Raw genomic sequence first — 20,888 nt, forward strand, 5'->3', positions numbered from 1 at the left:
CCTGGATATCATTTACTCTTTCCCTCATTCATTCCATTGCTTTTTTTTTTTTAGTGAGTTCCATTAACCTCGCTTTCATCGTGTCCGTTGACGCCATTGACACCGTTGACGCCGTTGGGCTGCGCATCATCCTGGTACGAATCCCACTTGTTCAAGATTGCCTTGATGTTGGGAGAGTTTGTCAGAGCATAGACGTTCTCAAAGTACTCCTTGGTGAGCTCGAAAGGTCGGGCCGTGACGTTGGGAATGTACTTTCCAATAAGCTTGGCGGGGTCGATGCTGGTCTGCTTGATCTGGGTGTTGAGGAAGCTTCGGAAAGGCTTGACACCAGAGCGCAAGAAGGTCGAGTGGAAGGGAACATCGATACCACGCAGAGGGATCGTGGCGAATCCACGCTGGAGCTCGAGGGGCTTGGGCTTGGACTCGGTCTGCTGGGCGCAACCCTTGATGATGTCAACCAAGTGCTCCTTGACTTCCTCGGGCTTCAACTCCCGCTTGAGTTGAACAATGTCAATCTTCTGCGCCTTCAGGAAGTTGGTGACACCAGTGAGCGTGTCCAAGGCACGGAGGTCACCCGCGCAGACGTATTGCATGTTGGCAATGTTGTAGTTGACAATCTCGAGCAACCAGCCAGTCTCCTCAGCAATGTTGCCAACGACAAAGCGGAGAGCCTCCTCGTCAAAAGACTTGGAAATTCTGCTGGGGTTCACGGCGCACATGGAGTAGTTGGAACGGCCGTCAGCATCACGCTCGACAGCGACTTGCATAGTCAAACCACGGTAGAAGACGACCGAAACGAGCGACTCAATAGGCATGACATCAGCAAGGGCAGCCAGGGCCGAGTACTCTCCGAGGGAGTGACCAGCAAAGGTGCTGTCGCGGGGAACAAGACCCTTGGCCTTCATGTCCTCGAAACTGGCCTTCTCCATCAGAGTCAAGGCAGGCTGTGTGAATTGAGTTGCCGAGAGCAGACCCTGAGGCGACCTGTAGGTGTACGAGGTTGTTCTGTCGGTAATCTCCTTGAAGATTCTCTCAGACTTGGTCGATCCGTCCTGAGCGACCGTCTCGAACTTCATATCCATGTACTTCTGGCGGATAGCCTTACCCTTGGAACCGCCAAAGTAGACGGTGAACTCCTTGGGGTTGTTGCGGACAATGTTGATAATGGAGAATCCTGTAAAGTGTTAACAAATACGCAGCGATTGGCCTCAAGTAGGGAAAACACGTACCATAGTTATCAAGCAAGTACTTGTCAGCTCTGTCCCAGACCTCCTTGGCAACAGGGCTGCTGTCGTAAAGTTCCATACCCATACCTTGCTCCTGCGAACCCTGTCCAGTGAAGACATAGGCTGTGACGGGCTGCTCAATCTCAGCCTCACCAAGCAAAACCTTGTCCTCGGTCTCCTTGTTGCTGGCCTCGACCTTGATGATCTTGCGACCTCCAATCATGGCAACGTGCTGCAACTTGACTTGGATGTCATCGTTGGGCAGGACCATGCCAGTCAGGGAAGCATGGAACGAACGAACACGGCCGACATTGTTCTCGGCTGCCCAAGTCTCGACCAGGCTTCGTACAGCAGCACTCGAGTACATGCCGTGGGTGATGGTGCCGGGCAGGTTGGCGTAGCTCGAGAAGACGCGAGAAACGTGAATGGGGTTGTAGTCTCCAGACACCTTGGCGTAGTTCTCGTTCGAAGCAGGCGCCTTGAGCAACAGAGGGGTCTTGCCGCTCAGAGGAATGGGGTTCTCAAAGCTGACGGGCTGCTCGATCGAGGATCCGTGACGCTCGAGGTAGTCGATGACGGGGTTGCCCTGAGACAAACCGGCGACATACTCGACGCTGGCGACCTGGTCAATCTGCTTGGTGGGTCTTTCCAACAAGACTTGGCCGCGAGTCTCGATGCTGCTAAAGACAGTCTTGTTCTTAAACTTGTACAGAGACTGCAGTCTGAAAACAAGAGTCTTGCCAACAAGATCCTCATCACCCTCCAGTAGGAACCACTCCTTGGACTTGAGGACGGCGACGTCCTTGGCAGTGGCGAGATGCACCTGCATTGGTGTCTCGACCTTGCGCTGGAAGGTGTTCTCAAAGTCAGTGTAGACACCTCTGTACAGGAACTGCGAGGTGACCTCCATGACAGCCTCACCATCACGAGTAATGGTACCGCAGACCTCGACCATCTTGCCAGACTCCTGGTTGATGACAGCATTGATCTGAGCGGTGGTCTCGACCTGATCACCCTTCTTGAGAGGTTCGGCACCAGGCATCATGCGGAAGCCATTGGAGAGATGGACAAGCTTGAGAAGATCACCATCAATCTTGCGGGGGAAGATTGGCTTGGTGATGGCCTTCCAACCAACAACAATTGCAAAGTCCATGGGAGCATAGACGACCTTGCCGGGACGGTCTACAAAGGCCTCGCCGGTGTTGCCAACAGCGTGAACAAAGTCGTTGATGTCTTCAGCAGTGATGGTAGCCTTGCCACCATCAAACTTGCCAGTAACTGGAGCATCAAGGTCGAGGTTGTCGTTGCCGAACCACGCGCGCCAGTAAAACTCCTTGATGCGGTCATTGCGGTCATCCATAACCTCGTGGATGGGTGCGTATCCAGCCTCGGGGTGGTAGGTGAAGCGCAGGGGCAGGGACACAGGCTCGTCCAGAGCAGTGGTATCCTTGATCATGTTGACAATAATGTTATCCTTGCCGTCCAGCTTGACTTCAATGACATCCACGTAGTGGTTGTGTCTGGGTTGCTCCCGAACGATGATGGACGTCTTGCTAGGGTCGTTGGGGTACTGGATTTCGACAAACAGGCCACGAACAGGGGCAAAGATTCTTCTCAAGGGGTTGGTCTGGTACTTTTGACCTTGCACCAAGACATCTGACATGAAGAGGGCATGGCGCCACGATCTGTTGGGGCCAGCAAGTAGTGCCAGCCAAGACTCCAGGGGTGGCAGAGCGACGGTGGGAGATGTAGACAAGCGGTAAGTGTTCTTGTGGTCATCGTAAGACACGGTCAAGCCCTCAATGTCAAGAGGAATCTCGGTGTCAACGAGCTTGCCACCAAAGTACTCGATGGTGGGAACAGACTCTTCCTTGCCTTGGTAAGCATCCTCGAGGAGATGGGTAATGTGTCCGTGGTGGATACCATCGAGGATCTCCTTGATGGGCTCGTCGACCTTAGTCGAGAACTTGGCGGCCATAGGACCCTGGAGAATACAAGTTCTGCCGACGTCTTGGTCAATGACGGCATCGAGATCCTCAGACTGCCACAGAGAATCCTTCTTGAAGAAGAACTCGAAGCTTTCATCAAGTGCGGGAACGAAGGTAACGGGCTTCTGGCCACGTCGCTGGCAAAGCATGACGAAGTGCTGGACATCTTGGGCGTTGATGGTCTGAGACTCAGCCTCGGGGTATCTTGCGAGGATCTTGTCAACGGCGCCGAAGGGTTCGTTCAGGTCAGAGTAGCTCTGCAACATGGATGCCTGGCTCGAAGAGGTTGTAAATCGACTCTCGACGCGGTGGATGAAGTCACCAGTCAGCTTCATGAAGGACGGGTCGATCCAGCGGGACTGGTGCTTGACATAGAGGAGCTCAACAAGGCGTCGCACAACCTCGGCGTAGGTCATGTCTTCCAGGTCAACCGTCTCGCCTGCAGAGTTGCGGCCGAACCAGACCTTCTGGAAATCATCGTTCAGCTTCTTGATAATGTATGCACGGTTCTTCTTGAGTTCCGCAACACGCTTCTCCTTGGGCAGGGCAAAGATCTTCTGGTCCATCTCGGCCCAGAAGAGAACACCACGGGTGGCCAACTTGTGAATAGGCTCGCCCATCTCTGAACGAACAGTAATCACACCGCCAGCAGCGCCCTTGTAAGTCTTCTCCCAGTCCTCGTCGCCAAGACCTGGTGCATCGACGATAGCCTGCTTGGCGTTCTTGCTGGTGTGCGCCTCCTTGGCCACCATCATGCGACTACCAAACATGCAGCCATCGAAGGGCATGGGCGGGTAACCGTACTTCTTGGACCATTCACCAGTGAGGTACGGGTAAGTATCCTCAGAGCTACCAAAACCACTGCCAGCAACAAGAATGATGTTGTCGTAGCGACGGATTCTGCCGTACATTTGAAGAACGGGCTGATGGAAGTCCTCAAAACCGTGGTGACCACCACCACGACCACCAGTCCACTGCAAGATGATGGGGAAGGTCGGGTTAGCCTTGGCAATGTTGATGACGGCCTGGATAGCCTCCATGGAACCAGGCTTAAAGGCAATGTGCTTGAGACCTAGAGTGTCAATGTACTCCTGGGCAACCTCAAGAGAGGGAACACCAGCACCAATGGTAAGACCCTCGATCGGGATACCTTCGGCGCGGAGTCTACCAACAAGAGGAATCTGCCAAGCCATGGCGCGGGGGTTGACGTAGATCAGGTTGATGGTGATACCACGACCGGCAGGAATGGCTTTCTCGATCTTTGTCAGAGCCTCGGTCATGGTCTTTGCATTGTAGTAACCGCCACCGGCCAACTCAATGTGGTAGCCGGCGTTCATGGTTGCCGCAATGAAATCCCACGGCACAGTGCTAGGAGTCATACCAGCAACCATGACTGGCGGCACACCGAGGAGTCTGCTCATCTTGGTATCGACGTATGTCTCGCCCTTGGAGGTCTTGACCAGTCTCGGGCCATACTCCTTCACCCAATCGTTGGCGTACACGACGGCATTCTCTTCATCGCGGTCGAAGAGCTCGGGCTTGTAACCGACCTCCTGGACAGTACCGTTGACGGTACCGGCGAGAATAACGCGAACGCCGGTTCCCTCCTTGTTACGGCTTGTAAGAATACCGAGGCCAGAAATGCCACCGGGGCCGAAGTCTAGGATGTGAGTGGCCTGCGAAAAGACGGTGGCCTTTTCCCAGTTGACCGGGTCACGGGTGATCATGCGGATCAGCGAGGGCACAATATCACCTTGAACCTCCTCTCTCAAGTCTGCGCCACTGCAGGTGTTGTAGACAGCGAAACCAAGAGATTTGGAGTCGATCTTGATGTCCTTGAGGTCCTCATCGATGAGCTTGGTGGCCTCCTTCAAGTATTGGCTGTGGAAGGGCGAGGTGATCGGCAAGAAGCGGTTGACGAAGCGGACCTTGCGCTCGGTGTAGGGAATTCTTGTCTGGTCGAGGCCTGTCGGGGCCTTGACCTTTCGAAGCTGCAGGTTCAGACCGTAGAGAGAGATCGGCGGACCGGTGACGACCATGTTTCTCGGGCTGTTGATCAGGGAGATGGAAATGTGGCGGTCCTCGGGGAGGTACTGGTTGGTGGCATCAATGTGCTTTTGCACCTCGCTCTGGGGAAGGTCGCGAATGCTAAGCATGGGTGTCGGCTCGCCCTCGCCATTGTCAATGGAGTCCTGGAGAACCTTTGGCGTCAACGAGGTCCTTGGGAAGACCTGTTGACTGCGAGCGCCGATCCAGAACAGAATGGTCAGAGCATCCTTGGACACCTTCTCGAACGACTCCCAATCACTTGCAGCGGCGGTAGCAGCAGCAACGACGATACCCTGGGAGTGACCGGTGGCACCGGAAATGCGGTCTCTCAGGATACCGGGGTGAAGGCCGAGACCCTTACCAAGGACCTGGTAGTGACACAGCTGAACCAGTCCAATCAAGGGAAGACTGACGGGCGCAGAGATCAGGTAGTCTGCGTCGGGTGTGGCGTCAGGAGTATGTAACCAGGCCATGATATCAAGGCCCTTGGCGTACAACTTCTGAACGCGGGGGTCTACACTCAAAGTTTGCAGGTGCTCAGCTGCCGAAGAGACAAGCTCGCCTACGAAGGAGGGATAAGTCTCGTAGACTTCCCGCAGCTCATCGAAGTACTCGACAATGTTGCCCTGGCCACCAAAGATGTTGTAGATGTGGGCACTGCCCTCATCAGCGGCTCTGAGCAGAGCAGAGTCGTGGGGTCTAATGGCTCTGTTGGCCGTTGAACGTGCAGCATAGTAGCAGCGCACAACGGCAATCTGCTTCTCGATGATGCCTGGGAGTGTTCTTGCCAGAGCATGCACGTCGTTGCCACGAAGGTACATGCGCTCGAACTCGTTAAGGACGAGCTTCAGGACCTCCTCATACGAGCCTTGGCCGTCATCTTCGCCCTCTTCAACTTCGTGGGCGACGAAGCCCATGTATCTGGCGACGAGCTCGGGTATCGAGGAAGGCTCGTCATCTTGAGCAAGTTCGTCTGTGGCTGCTGGCAAAGCCGAGGTGAATCGGTCTTTCAGTTGTGATGCGTGGTAATGGATGCCAGTGGGCACCAAGAATGAAGCCTCTAGTGAACCATGGTTGAGGGTGAGCGGTCGGAGAGAAGAATTGGATCTTGGGGTGGAAACGCCCGTCTGAGGGCCAGTTCCTGTGCCGTACATATTGATGTCGTCGTCGTCTCCGTAGACTCAGCAAAGAGCAGGAGGCAAGAGTAGAAAGAGCAGAAAATGAGCTCTGGGATGTGGGGGGGAATCGAAAGAAATTACTTGGTAGGAGGAACGGCAGGGAAAGGCAGAGACAGGAATTGGGCCAAAAGTAGAAGATTGGCAACGTGAATGCAAATTGAGAATGGGAAGTTCTACTTTTGATGCCGTCAACTTGTCGGAATCAGGGTAAATTTGTCAAGGGGAGAACAAAACGGCGAGCTTCCGGTCAGGGAGTGAATTGGTGTGTGGCTCTCACTGTCTGCTTGCTTGCTTGCTGGCGTCCTCAACATGAAGATGAGAATTTACCGTCCGGTCAGCAAACGCCTGATCTGTAGGAGCTTTGCTAGCTAGCTAGTAACCTCGCCAAAATTTTAGTCGTCTTGTTGGGGGATGAACGTGCATGCTATTGTGCACCAAATGGAGATCCTGGACAAGGGTGAGGAGCATCCCGGCCCAAAGTAGCGGTACCTATTGACATTTTACTTTGCCTCCATGGCTAGCCGTTATCATACAAAACTTTCTATCAGACAATCCACGGACATTCGCTGGAACCATTGTTCGGGCTTTTGCAAGTGAGAGTCTTGAGTTGAGTCCCTGAAACAGCGAGATATCATGGATTACAAGCAATAATGACGATATGGTTGGCCGTGGCCCGAATGCAACCTTGGTTTTGACTTTGGGACTCTTGATCACCCGATGCCTACCACGACTTTGCACTCTTTTGTGAGGTGAAACCTGGGTGTCAGAACCTTTTGAAATCGAGAGCTGGACATTGTAACATGAAAGAGAATATCAACATTTCCGCTTGTGGCCAGGATTCTTCGAGTGATGCCGATGGCATGATGGTCTCTTGGTTATGGTATAAACATGCCTTGTATCATGATGCCACCACGGGTGGACACGCGCTTGACGCGTCCCTATGCACTCCATACCAAGAAAAAGGTTCAGCAAGGAAGCTCCCAGTATGAGGCTCAATGGAAGTAAATAGTAGGCCGTTTAGCACGGGTTCAATGTTTACCGCATGTCCGTTCGAGTAACAATGTTGATGGACGCGGCGGGAGTATTTGTCAATGGCCATTCAGGCTAGGCACAAATAGAACCTTGGGTCATTATGGGACCAACCAAATAATTGATAGTCAACGTGGACTCTTGATATTCTGTGAACTTCTTTTGACAACTATCATGAACGTCCGAGGCAGTCGATTAGCTCAAGTGACTGAAGGCTATGTTGACATGATGGACCTGCGATGCAGCTGGATTCAACAAGTACCTACTTCAATGGCGATGTCGATGGCGGGGTCTAGTTTTGTCCATGCAGATTCAACTTTCCATCCCCTCGAGCCGTCACTGCTGCCATCAACAACCCTGATTTATGAGAAATACATTTACTATCTATGTGTCAATTATGCTGTTTGGATGTTCACTTCATTTCAACTTGTATCAAGCCAGTTACGGACATCAATGGCTGCAAGAGTGAGATCAAATCTAGGATGGATATTTTCTCGCTCAAATAAATACACCCGAAGCACTGAAAGTATCTCTACTTGCGACCCGCGACGGGGCAACGGAAAGAGTGGGCTGATCAGGGGTCGTCCAGAATTGGGGTTGCAGCGGGACAAGCAACTGAACCCCAAGGGAAGAACAGCCGGAGGGTACGAAGAAAAATAGAAAAAAAGCTTCCGGAATTTGAAACTCCTGCAAAGATAACGCACAGCCTTGTCGACCCAATTGGCAACTGCACAGAGCATGACGACATGGTACTGTTCGGTTCGTCACTGATAAGATATGCAGGTTGATTCGATTTGACCGAACAAATAAAGTATACAATGGCAAATAGTGAGCTAGCAGTTACAGACCTATGTATCGAGATTTCCCAAATATCTGCAGACGGGAAACTCTATCTGTTGCCTAGCTTCCAATTGATTTTTCTTTTTTGCCAACGACAAGACGTTGGAACTCAATTGACCGACCTTGAGGCGCGCCTCGATAAAAAGTAGGGACAAGGGATCACGCGTGAAGATGGGAGATTGTGTGGGGAAAGGGTCCTCGACGGGGCTAGCCCTCAACAGGCCTAGGGCGTGGATATGGTTGAGGAGCAGAAGCCGCCGGTGAATTGTCGAAGCATCCGTACTGGGGATGGGCAGCCAATGGTCGAGTTGATGGGACCACCGGGAAGAAGGAAGCAGGGGCACAAAAGGCATCTGGCCAGTCAGCGTTGGACTGCCTGGTCAGCGTGGCATGGTGATCGATTAGTGGACGTTGGTGAAAAAACCACGAAAAATAACACTGGAAAGTCTGCTGGGGAGTCCATCTATTGTAAGAAACGCCAAGAAGGGTACGTACCTCTGCTGCAAGGAAGCTCTGCTGCAGTACCAGCGCAGAACCTGCATCAAGGTGGGTGCGACACAAAGTAGCGAGAGTAACGGCCTCAGTGCAACGTTCGGGCCAGCCAATTTTTCTGCCGGTTCAACATTTGGGAACGCGAAATCTTCCCATAGCTACCGACTGCATCCCCCAGACCCGGACAACGGTGATTGCAATTTCAGGCCTCAGGTTCCTTGATCGAGAGGTTCCAAAATCTAATTCCTGTTTCTTCACTTCAATTCACTTCAACAGCAAGGTGCTTTGGGAGAAGGCATTCTTTGCTTGTTCCATCTGTCTGTAAGTTGCTTTCTTGAAATAATACCATATTCACCATCTTGATCACCACACCTACCCTAGCTTCACCAGAGTGCCCACCGCCGCGCTCTAGAGCTAGGTAGCAGGTATTCCCATCCATCCCACTCTGGAATCCCGCCCCCCATTGCTTTGACTACGACTTTGCAAACCGACACCAAGCTGACAAGTTCTCCCTGCAGAAATAATTTCTTCTCTTCACGTTGGCAAATCACGGAATCGGCCAACTCACCTCACCTGCCGACCGTCTCCTCGTGTTTCGTTTCCATTAGAGATACCCGGTGAAGCAATTCACTTGAGCTTTGCCTTTTAGCTCTAATTACGAAGCCCATCCCCCTTACCGACGCAACTCGCCTCTTGTACCATTGCCCGCCATGCGTCCCGAAGTCGAGCAGGAACTTGCACACACGCTCCTTGTTGAGCTTCTGGCATATCAATTCGCCTCCCCCGTGAGATGGATCGAAACACAAGATGTCTTCCTCGCGGAGAAGACTGCCGAGCGGATTGTAGAAATTGGTCCTGCCGATACACTTGGTGTTATGGCCAAGCGCACACTCGCATCCAAGTATGAAGCCTACGATGCCGCCAAGTCTGTGCAGAGACAGATTCTGTGCTATAACAAGGACGCAAAAGAGATTTACTATGACGTGGATCCTGTTGAGGAGGAACCAGAGCCCGCCGCTGCTCCGGCTGAGAGCTCTGCACCAGCAGCAGCCTCCGCCGCCGCACCCGCCGCTGCCGCTGCTGCGCCCGCACCCAGCGCTGGCCCGGCAGCTGCAGTCGAGGATGCGCCTGTATCAGCTTTGGAGATTGTGCGATCCCTGATCGCCCAGAAGCTGAAGAAGCCTTTCGCCGAGATTCCCCTCAGCAAAGCTATCAAGGATTTGGTTGGCGGTATGTATTCCCGATCATCGCATCATGCTCACAACCATTGATGAAACTAACATGTAAACAGGTAAATCGACACTTCAGAATGAAATCCTAGGTGATCTAGGCAAGGAATTCGGCTCAACACCAGAGAAGCCCGAAGACACACCGATAGACGAACTTGCCGCCGTCATGCAAGCTACTTTCAATGGTCAGCTTGGAAAGCAGTCACAGTCCCTCATCGCCAGATTGGTCTCTTCCAAGATGCCCGGAGGTTTCAACATCACATCAGCTAGGAAATACTTGGAGACTAGATGGGGTCTTGGAGCTGGCCGCCAAGACGGCGCTCTCTTGCTAGCAATCACCATGGAGCCTGCGGCTCGTTTGGGCTCTGAGAATGACGCCAAGGCCTTCCTTGACGATGTTACTCAAAAGTACGCCAGCAACGCCGGAATCAGCCTCTCGACAGCTGCTGCTGCAGGCCCTGCTGCCGGTGGCGGTGGCGGCATGATGATGGACCCGGCTGCCATCGACGCCCTGACCAAGGACCAGCGTGCTCTGTTCAAGCAGCAACTCGAGCTTCTGGCAAGATACCTCAAGATGGATCTGCGCGCAGGAGACAAGGCTGCCCAAGTTTCGCAGGAATCTGAAAAGGTTCTTCAGGCTCAGCTTGACCTTTGGGCTGCTGAGCACGGTGATTTCTACGCCTCTGGCATTGAGCCTGTTTTCAGCCCATTGAAGGCTCGTACCTACGACTCTTCGTGGAACTGGGCTCGCCAGGATGCTCTTAGCATGTACTACGATGTCATTTTCGGAAGACTTCAGGTTGTTGACCGTGAGATTGTTAGCCAGTGTATTCGCATCATGACCAAGTCGAACCCTCTGCTTCTGGAGTTCATGCAGTACCACATCGACAACTGCCCTACTGAGCGCGGCGAGACCTACAAGCTTGCAAAGTCTCTTGGTGAGCAGCTCATCGAGAACTGCAAGGAGGTCTTGAACACCGCTCCAGTCTACAAGGATGTGGCAGTCCCAACTGGTCCCCACACAACCGTTGACCACCAGGGTAACATCAAGTATGAAGAGGTTCCTCGCCAAAGCTGCCGCAAGCTTGAGCACTACGTCAAGCAGATGGCAGAGGGTGGCAAGATCACTGAGTACGGTAACCGCACCAAGGTCAACAATGATTTGGCTCGCCTGGTCAAGCTCATCAAGGCTCAGCACAACATGGCTAAGCCAACTCAGGCTGAGCTCAAGACTATTTCGCAGAATGTCCGTCAGTCATTGGCCATGAACGAGAGCCAAATTCTTCCCAAGGAGAACGGAAAGGGTGGACTTGTTAAGAAGTCTGGCGTAAAGACCTCTAGCCAGGCTAACAAGGGCAAGACCGAGTCCATGCCCTTCCTTCACCTCAAGAGCTACGATGAACTTACCGGTTGGTCTTACGACAAGAAGCTCTCCAAGGTCTACCTTGACTGCCTGGAGGAGTCTGCCAGGGATGGTATTAGCTACGAGGGCAAGTACGTCCTTATGACTGGTGCTGGTGCTGGTTCCATCGGTGCTGAGGTGCTCCAAGGCCTCATTAGCGGAGGTGCCAAGGTCATCGTTACCACCAGTCGCTTCTCTCGCGAGGTCACCGAGTACTACCAGGCCATGTATGCCAAGTACGGTGCTCGTGGCTCCCAACTCGTCGTTGTTCCCTTCAACCAAGGTAGCAAGCAAGATGTTGAGGCACTCATCGAGTACATCTACGACGCTAAGAAGGGTCTGGGCTGGGATCTGGACTACATTGTTCCGTTCGCTGCCATTTCCGAGCAGGGCCGTCAAATCGATGGCATTGACTCCAAGTCCGAGCTTGCTCACCGTATCATGTTGACCAACCTCCTCCGTCTTCTTGGATGTGTCAAGTCCGAGAAGTTTGAGCGTGGCTTCGAGACCCGTCCAGCTCAGGTCGTCCTGCCTCTCTCCCCCAACCACGGTACTTTTGGTAGCGACGGTCTCTACTCCGAGTCCAAGCTTGGTCTTGAGACTCTTTTCAACAGGTGGCGCTCGGAGGACTGGGGTAACTACCTCACTATCTGCGGTGCCGTCATTGGTTGGACCCGTGGTACAGGTCTCATGTCGGGCAACAATGTTGTTGCTGAGAGTGTCGAACAAGAGGGCGCCCGCACCTTCTCGCAGCAGGAGATGGCTTTCAACCTGTTGGGTCTCATGTCGCCAGACATTGTTGACCTTTGCCAGAACCAGCCTGTCTTTGCTGACTTGAACGGTGGACTTCAGTTCATCAAGAAGCTCAATAAGCTCATGACCAAGGAGCGCGCCAACATCACTGGCTCGAGCGAAATTCGTCGCGCCGTGACCAAGGAGACTGCCATTGAGAATAAGGTTGTCAATGGCGAAGAGACCGAAGCTCTGTACAAGCGAAAGTTGATTGAGCCTCGTGCAAACATCAAGTTTGACTTCCCTGCTTTGCCGGACTGGAAGTCGGACATTGAGCCTCTCAATGAGAACCTCAAGGGTATGGTCGACCTCGACAAGGTGGTTGTCATCACCGGTTTTGCCGAAGTCGGTCCCTGGGGTAACTCGAGAACTCGCTGGGAGATGGAAGCACACGGCGAATTCTCCCTGGAGGGCTGTGTTGAAATGGCTTGGATCATGGGTCTCATCAAGAATCACAATGGCCCCATCAAGGGCCAGCCCTACTCTGGATGGGTTGACGCCAAGTCCGGGGAGCCAGTTGATGACAAGGACATCAAGACCAAGTACGAGAAGCAGATTCTGGAGCATTCTGGTATCCGTCTGATCGAGCCCGAACTCTTCGGCGGCTATGATCCCAACAACAAGCAGCTTCTTCACGAAGTTGTTATTGAGGAGGACCTGGAGCCCTTCGAGGCTTCCAAGGAGACTGCCGAGGAGTTCAAGCGCGAGCACGGCGCAAAGGCCGAGATCTTCGAGATTCCTGACAGTGGCGAGTACACTGTCCGCATGAAGAAGGGTGCTTCTCTCTGGATCCCCAAGGCTCTCAGATTCGACCGTCTCGTTGCTGGTCAGATTCCTACAGGATGGGATGCCAAGAAGTACGGTGTTCCCGAGGACATCATCTCTCAGGTCGACCCCGTGACTCTCTTCGTCCTCGTTTCCGTCGCTGAGGCCCTGCTTTCTTCCGGTATCACTGATCCTTATGAGTTCTACAAGTATGTCCACGTCTCCGAGGTCGGAAACTGCATTGGTTCCGGTATGGGTGGTGCTGGTGCTCTGCGTGGTATGCACCGTGACCGTTTCTTGGACAAGCCTGTTCAGAATGACATTCTTCAGGAGTCCTTCATCAACACCATGGCTGCCTGGGTTAACATGTTGCTGCTTTCCTCCTCTGGTCCCATCAAGACTCCAGTCGGTGCCTGCGCTACTGCTGTCGAGTCTGTTGATATTGGTTACGAGACAATCATGGAGGGCAAGGCTCGTGTCTGTCTTGTCGGTGGTTTCGATGACTTTGGCGAGGAAGGCTCTTACGAGTTCGCCAACATGAAGGCCACTAGCAACGCTGTTGACGAGTTTGCTCACGGCCGCACTCCCAAGGAGATGTCGCGTCCCACGACTACCACCCGTAACGGCTTCATGGAGTCCCAGGGTTCCGGTGTCCAGATTATCATGACCGCCAAGCTTGCGCTGGATATGGGTGTGCCGATCTACGGTATCTTGGCCCTTACCACCACCGCCAGTGACAAGATTGGACGATCGGTGCCTGCTCCTGGACAGGGTGTTCTGACCACTGCTCGCGAGACCCCTGGCAAGTTCCCCTCCCCGCTGCTCGACATCAAGTACCGTCGCCGCCAGATTGAGCTTCGCAAGAGGCAGATCCGCAACTGGAAGGAGTCTGAGCTTGAATATCTGCATGAAGAGATTGCTGCTATCAAGGCTGGAAACGACCAGTTCAACGAGAAGGAGTACACTGCCGACCGTATCGCACATGTTGAGAAGGAGGCCATCCGTCAAGAGAAGGAGGCCCTTCGCAGCTTCGGCAACAACTTCTGGAAGCAAGACACCAGCATCGCACCTCTGCGCGGTGCATTGGCCACATGGGGTCTCACTGTTGATGACCTCGGTGTTGCTTCATTCCACGGTACCTCTACCAAGGCTAACGACAAGAACGAGTCTTCTGTCATCTGCCAGCAGCTTCGCCACTTGGGTCGTACCAAGGGTAACGCTGTTCTGGGTATATTCCAGAAGTACCTCACTGGTCACCCCAAGGGTGCTGCCGGTGCTTGGATGTTGAACGGTTGCTTGCAGGTGCTCAACACTGGTCTGGTGCCCGGTAACCGCAACGCCGACAATGTTGATTCCATCATGGAGCAATTCGACCTGATTGTCTACCCCAGCCGCAGCATCCAGACGGATGGCGTCAAGGCCTTCTCCGTCACCTCCTTTGGTTTCGGTCAGAAGGGTGCCCAGGCCATCGGTATTCACCCCAAGTACCTCTATGCCACTCTCGATGAGGAGACCTTCAAGGCCTACGCCGACAAGGTCGCTGGTCGCCAGAAGAAGTCTTACCGTTACTTCCACAACGGCATGATCAACAACGCGCTCTTCCAGGCCAAGGCCAGCTCACCTTACACTGAGGACCAGCTGAGCTCCGTCCTGCTCAACCCCGAAGCTCGCGTCACCGAGGACAAGAAGACTGCCGGTCTCACCTACCCTGCCGACTTTGCCAAGCGCGCTGCTGCTACCCAAGCAGCCAAGGCAAAGTCCACCAAGGAGTCAATTGAGGCACTCGCCCGTAGCCTCGAGACAACCAAGAACACCAAGGTCGGTGTTGATGTCGAGGACATTACTGCCATCAACATTGACAATGAGACCTTTGTGGAGCGCAACTTTACCGAGAAGGAGATTGCATACTGCCGTAAGATGCCTAGCCCGCAAAGCTCATTTGCTGGCCGCTGGAGTGCAAAGGAGGCTGTTTTCAAGAGTCTCGGTGTCAAGAGCCAGGGAGGCGGTGCTGCTCTGAAGCAGATTGAGGTCCTCCCCGATGAGAACGGCGCGCCCATTGTGAGCGTAAGTACTTCCTTGCCCCTAGCTCCAAGTCGACAGTGAGTTAACATGACTATAGTTGTACGGTGATGCCGCCGAAGCTGCCAAGAAGGCTGGCGTCAAGGAGATTAGCGTCTCCATCTCGCACTCGGAGTCGCAGTCAATCGCCATTGCGGTTTCGTCGTTCTGAGTTTGCGCACGCGTGTAATGTCTCCTCCTTGTATATATATTAGATTAGGTACAGGTCAAGGTGTGAAATGATGATTGGGAAATGTTTGGAGCACGGTTTTCGCTTCTGGTTATTTTTGCATTGACAGTAGATCGGCAAATAGAGAGAGATGGGCAGGAAAGAGTCAGGTCAGTCAAGTCGAATGACCGTCGTACCATTACAGAGACGGAAAAAAAATGGTAGATACAAAGAAAGGTGATTTGAAATTTCCAAGGGCAGCAGCAGAGAAATTTGTCCTAAAATGTGACCGACTCGATTTGTGGTAGTTTCGCCATTAGATTTGACATGTGAAAGGGCCCGCAGGACCCCCAGACCCACACTGACCGGTGAAGAATGACAGTTCTGGACAGGAGTTCCGAGCCCGGTCTTCTTGACCCTACACAGTAGATCAGAAATTCATCCCTTGATGCTTGTTGCCATGTGGCAAAGTAGCGTTCATTTCACGATCTTCTTTCCCTAGACACGCCCACCTGCGGGGTATCTTATAAACCATGACCATCGTGGTCTAGAGTTCGGACCCCAATGGGCCCCTTGAGTGAGAGACAGAGTGAGAGAGAGAGGCTTGACTAGCCCATTGCCAAGATGGCATGACTGACTACTACGTAGTGTCGCTTATATCGATCATAGTGTCTGCCTGTGTGTTCCAAGGTTGGGAAAGCGCACTTACGAATCGAGTGGTATGAACGAATCGCATCGATGCAGACCTGGCAGTGGCAGTGCTTGCAGATAAAGTGAGAGACCTTGGAGGAGCTTGGGGACTCACATCGGTGGCTACCAAGAGCACAGTCCGTCGACTGCCCTGCCCCTTGGGCCACTCTTATATCTGGACTCTGACCCTGGGCTTTTCGTCATGCAGATGCCCCTCCACGGGCGATTTCCCCAGTCTTCGGCAAGATACCCGAGAGCATTGGCCGCCGGGAATCGCAACTCTTGTCGAAAAGCCAAGGAAATTTCCAATCTCACCTCGACCACGGACACTCGACATCCTGGCTGGCTGAACAAAAGTAATCTTACTCAGCACTTATCGAACCTCGTTCTCGCTGTCTTTTCTCAGCATGCCTCATAGGGTCCATTTGCACGATTGAGGATACGGAACTTGAAAGAGGACCCAAATGAAAACTCTGGATGCCATGTACACTAATGCGTTGAGATGTAAAACGGATAATGACATTGTCTCGCCCCCACCCCCTACCAGCAATCGCGGAATGTCTAAGAGATATCTTGCTTGCACGGGCTATTACATAAGCCACCATGTCTACTCATCTTAGGTAAACATAGCACGGGCATTGCACATACGGATTTCGACTGGGTTCTTGGGCCTGTCGGCCTATTCTGTGAGATGAATGCTCATAAATTCCTGAGATTCTACATGCTTGAGAGTAGACAACTATATGCAAAGCAAGACGCTTCAAGATTCTTTCGCTTAACTCATCCAACTTCTCCCATTCAAGCACTGGCTCACTCCTGGCTAGCCTTGGCCACTTTAACCAGAGCATCGGCAAACTCTTTGGGCTTTGACAGGAAAGGCGAGTGCGAAGTCTGGAAGCGGAACTTGAGGGTACTCTCGGGGAGCAAGCCAGACATCATCTCCTGCACCTGGATGGGGAGAGCCTTGTCCTCCTCGCAGAAGAAATACGCGCAGTCCACCTCGTGCCACGGCTCGTTGGTTACGATGCCGCTGAAGACGGGCGAGGACTGGTGCTTGAGGTCCGAGACGGCCTTCTTCTGCAGCTCGGGCTCAACATCGTGATACATGATGGTCTCGGGATCGAGGATGGTGACATTGCCGGCCTCTTTGCCCAGGTCGCCCACCAACTATTCGACAAGTCAGTCCACGTGAATGGCAAATGTGGAGGGAGATGTGCATTATTGGACTTGATAGGGGAAAGTCTTACCTCTGACGGCGCCATCCACGGCAACCACGCGTCACCCAGCTGGTTCAAGATGCTGACGCCCTTGGAGTTTACAAATGCGCTGATGTACACAAACATGACGACTCCACCCTTCTTGCCCTCCTGGGCCCGCTGCCGGTACCCCAGGCCCTGCACGGCATTGGCGCCAACGAGACTTCCGTACGAGTGCACGCCCAGCACAATCTGTTTGCCCTCGTCCGCCAGCCTCTGTAGTACAGCACGGGCAGACGCTACGTCGTCGGCGAGCCCCTTGTTGGGCGGCTGGGCACCGACTGTGGGCAATGAGACGTATTCGGACTCGTAGCCTCGCGAAGCTAGATCATCTCGGGCAATATCGTAGCAGCTTGGCTGGTGCCATGCGCCAGGAATGAAAACGAAAGTTGGGTTGGTGGCCATGTTTGAAGACTTCCTTATCGTTGTGGGGAAATGTTTGTCTTTATTTGTCGGGATGAGTATAAAATTCTAGTGTTATAATAGAGAATGAGAGGAGAACAACAGGTTGACAATTACCATCTCATGGTGGTTCCACGTATCATATATATACACATTTACTATCGAGGCACTGCCCGCTGATCGGCAATCCAACGTACCATTTTTCTCTCATATTGTCTAGTGTTACGACCCCATTTTCTTTAACGGTTGCAATTTCTGCATTGGTATCAGTCAGCCAGTATGGGGGGAGAAGTATGGAACCTGTACAGAATGGTGATAGCGAGCGGGGCAATAGTCCAGGATTCTTCTCCGCCAAGATGAACTCCTGAAAAGCGTTGAACTGCGGGGGGAAGAACTTGATTGTCCCACTTTGGTTTCGATAGGGGACTGTGGTGTGAATAGGCGACAAAAAAGACCGAGTTGGGTAGGTCTGGGGAAAATGGAACCAAGAAGTTTAGGCAAGAGTATAATTCCCAGCGATGTCCAAATCCAGTAAACACATGACGGGCGCGGCGCTATGACAGTGGTCATGTGGTTGACTATTCCGTACGGCATCGCGGATTTACGGATTTATGAGCCTGCGACAGAATTGCCGATTGATTTGATTTACTCTCAATGGTAGTGGCTAGTTGCAATTGTTCCTAGGCATTTAGTATCTATATTGATCTACAAGAATTGCCTAGTTGACGAGTAATGTTTGGTACAACAAGGCTTATTACAGGGCTTATAACTTCAGGGGCCTCGAGACTTGCGGGGTCCCCACGATTTGACACTATGATATGTAGGTACTTGGTATGTAATAGTGGCTGGCTTCAAAGATCGACGATTATACGGCTGATGATGACGGCAAATGTGATGATGCAAATCTCTTGGAAGATGGTTATCTGAACATCCTTTGGTCTTCTAGGGTTGTTTAATCCTCGAATACCTGCCCACTCGCAATCGTCTCAAACGCTGCCATTGTGTGTCGCCATACAACCCCACCAATACCTCGCTCTCGGAGTTCCTTATTGAAGGAAGATGGAGGCAGGATCTCCGAATCTTTGTTGACTCTATAAAAGCCTCCGCCGACGGTATTATCAGCGGCCATGGCAACGTCAATGCCATTGCCAGTCTTGGACTGTTGCTCCGGCGTGGTCCCGCGTGCAGGGTATCGATCAGTAGCCAGAAACGTGATGCGATCACCGGTCTCCTCGGGCGTGATTGCTACCGTCCAACGTATCAGGGGCATCGCTAGATATCGATACAAGAAGTTGAACCACGCCGGAAATGCATTCTGGCCAAAGTTGGTGTTGACGAAACCTGGGTAGAGGTGCACGAGGGCGAGCTTTCCGGGATGTCTTTTGGCAAGCTCCTCGAGGAAAAAGGCCGTCATGTTGGCCACCTGGGACGACACACGTCGAAGGGTAGCATTTTCAGGCCTGCGGCAGCTAATGTCTTCGGTGGCAAAGTCTCTCTCGAAAGTCGGATTCCAAACCGAAACGACACGCGCCGGTAGGGATGATTGCAGGAGCAAGGGCAGTAGCTGAACGATACAGCGCATCCTTGAATAGTAGGCCAGGGACATTGTCTCGTCGAGGCCCTCTTGGGTATCTTATCGCGGTGTGAGCCATAGTTGCCGTGCAACACAATCTGGACTGTTTGTACGTTACCTTTTCGCTTCAAATTCAACAGCCCTTGCGTCATGACCAGGAAGTCGATTCTCGGTTCCTGGCCCGTCCTCGTCGCTTCATCTCGCTCTCGGGCTGTGATGGCGGCACAGACCTGATCAACATCCTTGAGGAGTGCCAGGTTCTCCGCGGCGATAAAGATGAACTGGCCGTGGGGCCAGAGCTGGAGGCACGAGGAAATAATCTCTTCTGCAGCCGCTCTGTTCCGTCCCACGATGTACAAGCGAAGGCCTTTGCCCTCGTTGCCGTGCGTTCTTGCCAATCCCTGCGCGCCAAACTCGCCAATGCCGGCTGTCCCGCCGATGAAGATGGCCACGAGAGGCTGGCGTTTGACTAGCTCGGCATTGGCCTTGCGTACAATATCCAGATTGACCATGGTGTGTTGCGTGCAATGGGTAAAAGGGATCAAGATCATGACACGAAAACCAGAGAGATTTGCTAAATGTTGCTGCGCGGCTCTGCGGCCTTTTGAACCCTTTTAGCTCTGGTCATATTGCCAAATTATTATACCGATTTCCGTTCCTTTGCATAACGCATGACGTGGATGAAGTATTGCGACTTCTGACTATCTATTACTGGGGTCACTTGTCTTCCCTAAAGAACGGTAGATAATACATCATGTTGTTAGGCGGCACGAAGTTCATCCGTCGGGATTCAGAAGACTGCGTTTTGATTGGCAAGCTTTAACTCCCACCCGTGCTCATAGACTTTGGTTGACCTTTTGGGTATGGAGACGCAAGCGAATGCGACCGGGTTTCGCAACATGGGGTTATTTCCGGCACTTTCCTTCAATTGTCCATTATTAACTCCTTTAATTTTCTATTATTAACTCCGGTACTATCATTTCGGTGTCGCGTGCACGGATATATGCAATTACTTGAATTGACATCCTGCATTAAAACCGAAACATTACTGGATTTGATCACTCGTGCAGATATGACGTATAAATGTTGTGCAGAGACAAGTTGTTGAGGGTGTGGAAGATCGTGACCTAAGCCTGATTTCGAGAACCCTTCTCCTGATGATTCATGGACCCTGGTGCCAACTTCCAGTATGCCTTGGAATGTCCTTTGCTGCGCGCTGCCTGAGAGATTAGGCCGTGTTTAGTGATTGTAGCCTCAAGTTAGCCAGACAAAGAGTGATGCGAGGTGGCATGAATGAATCTTTGGTGCTTGTTTCCTTGTTGCAGGGAATTTGTTCGGCAGAAAGCCTTTGTTTGGAAGCAAATATAAGAGGCACTGTTGGTCCTGCAGAGAACAATCCTATTGAGCAAATCCAAAGTTTGTCGTTCGTCTTGTTTTCACCTGTTTTTGTGGAAAGTGGGCAGGGACTATTTGCTGCCAGACCAATCACATCTATATAATACCTACCGCAGACAATGGCAGTCCTAGTCCGGCCCATGCCACTAGAAGAATATACACCACTTCTGGTCAAACCAGCGCCGCTTTCGTACTACACTATGAGTAGACCAAGAATCACGGTGGACACTCGGCAGCTCTTTGCTCTATCACCAAAATTGAACATGGACAGTGTTCAAGGGAATAGTCGAGCTGGCTTTGAGGATACACCTATTTCCATGTCTGCTGCAAGTTCGACAAGAACGCTAGGTTCGGC

The 20,888-nt window shown here is 52.4% G+C and overlaps 4 protein-coding genes across 4 annotated transcripts; 1 reads left to right on the forward strand and 3 right to left on the reverse strand.

Annotated features, from left to right (window-relative positions):
- Nucleotides 1-50: 50 nt before the first annotated feature.
- On the reverse strand, nucleotides 51-6,417 carry PFICI_04683 (Fatty acid synthase subunit beta; the record flags this gene model as incomplete). Its single annotated transcript, XM_007833264.1, has 2 exons — nucleotides 51-1,174; nucleotides 1,230-6,417. The coding sequence occupies 2 exons, from the start codon at nucleotides 6,415-6,417 to the stop codon at nucleotides 51-53; spliced, it is 6,312 nt and encodes a 2,103-aa protein (XP_007831455.1).
- Nucleotides 6,418-9,512: 3,095 nt separating this feature from the next.
- On the forward strand, nucleotides 9,513-15,220 carry PFICI_04684 (Fatty acid synthase subunit alpha; the record flags this gene model as incomplete). The annotated part of the gene is made up of 3 exons (XM_007833265.1): nucleotides 9,513-10,032; nucleotides 10,094-15,054; nucleotides 15,110-15,220. The coding sequence occupies 3 exons, from the start codon at nucleotides 9,513-9,515 to the stop codon at nucleotides 15,218-15,220; spliced, it is 5,592 nt and encodes a 1,863-aa protein (XP_007831456.1).
- A 1,497-nt stretch (nucleotides 15,221-16,717) lies between these two features.
- Nucleotides 16,718-17,568, reverse strand: PFICI_04685 (uncharacterized protein; the record flags this gene model as incomplete). The annotated part of the gene is made up of 2 exons (XM_007833266.1): nucleotides 16,718-17,074; nucleotides 17,155-17,568. The coding sequence occupies 2 exons, from the start codon at nucleotides 17,566-17,568 to the stop codon at nucleotides 16,718-16,720; spliced, it is 771 nt and encodes a 256-aa protein (XP_007831457.1).
- Nucleotides 17,569-18,517: 949 nt separating this feature from the next.
- Nucleotides 18,518-19,650, reverse strand: PFICI_04686 (uncharacterized protein; the record flags this gene model as incomplete). The annotated part of the gene is made up of 2 exons (XM_007833267.1): nucleotides 18,518-19,197; nucleotides 19,257-19,650. 2 exons carry the CDS (start codon nucleotides 19,648-19,650, stop codon nucleotides 18,518-18,520), a joined length of 1,074 nt encoding a protein of 357 aa, XP_007831458.1.
- Nucleotides 19,651-20,888: the final 1,238 nt, after the last annotated feature.

Source organism: Pestalotiopsis fici, assembly GCF_000516985.1.
Source record: "Pestalotiopsis fici W106-1 unplaced genomic scaffold PFICI_Scf_3, whole genome shotgun sequence".
In the NCBI taxonomy this organism is placed as follows: Eukaryota; Fungi; Ascomycota; class Sordariomycetes; order Amphisphaeriales; family Sporocadaceae; genus Pestalotiopsis; species Pestalotiopsis fici.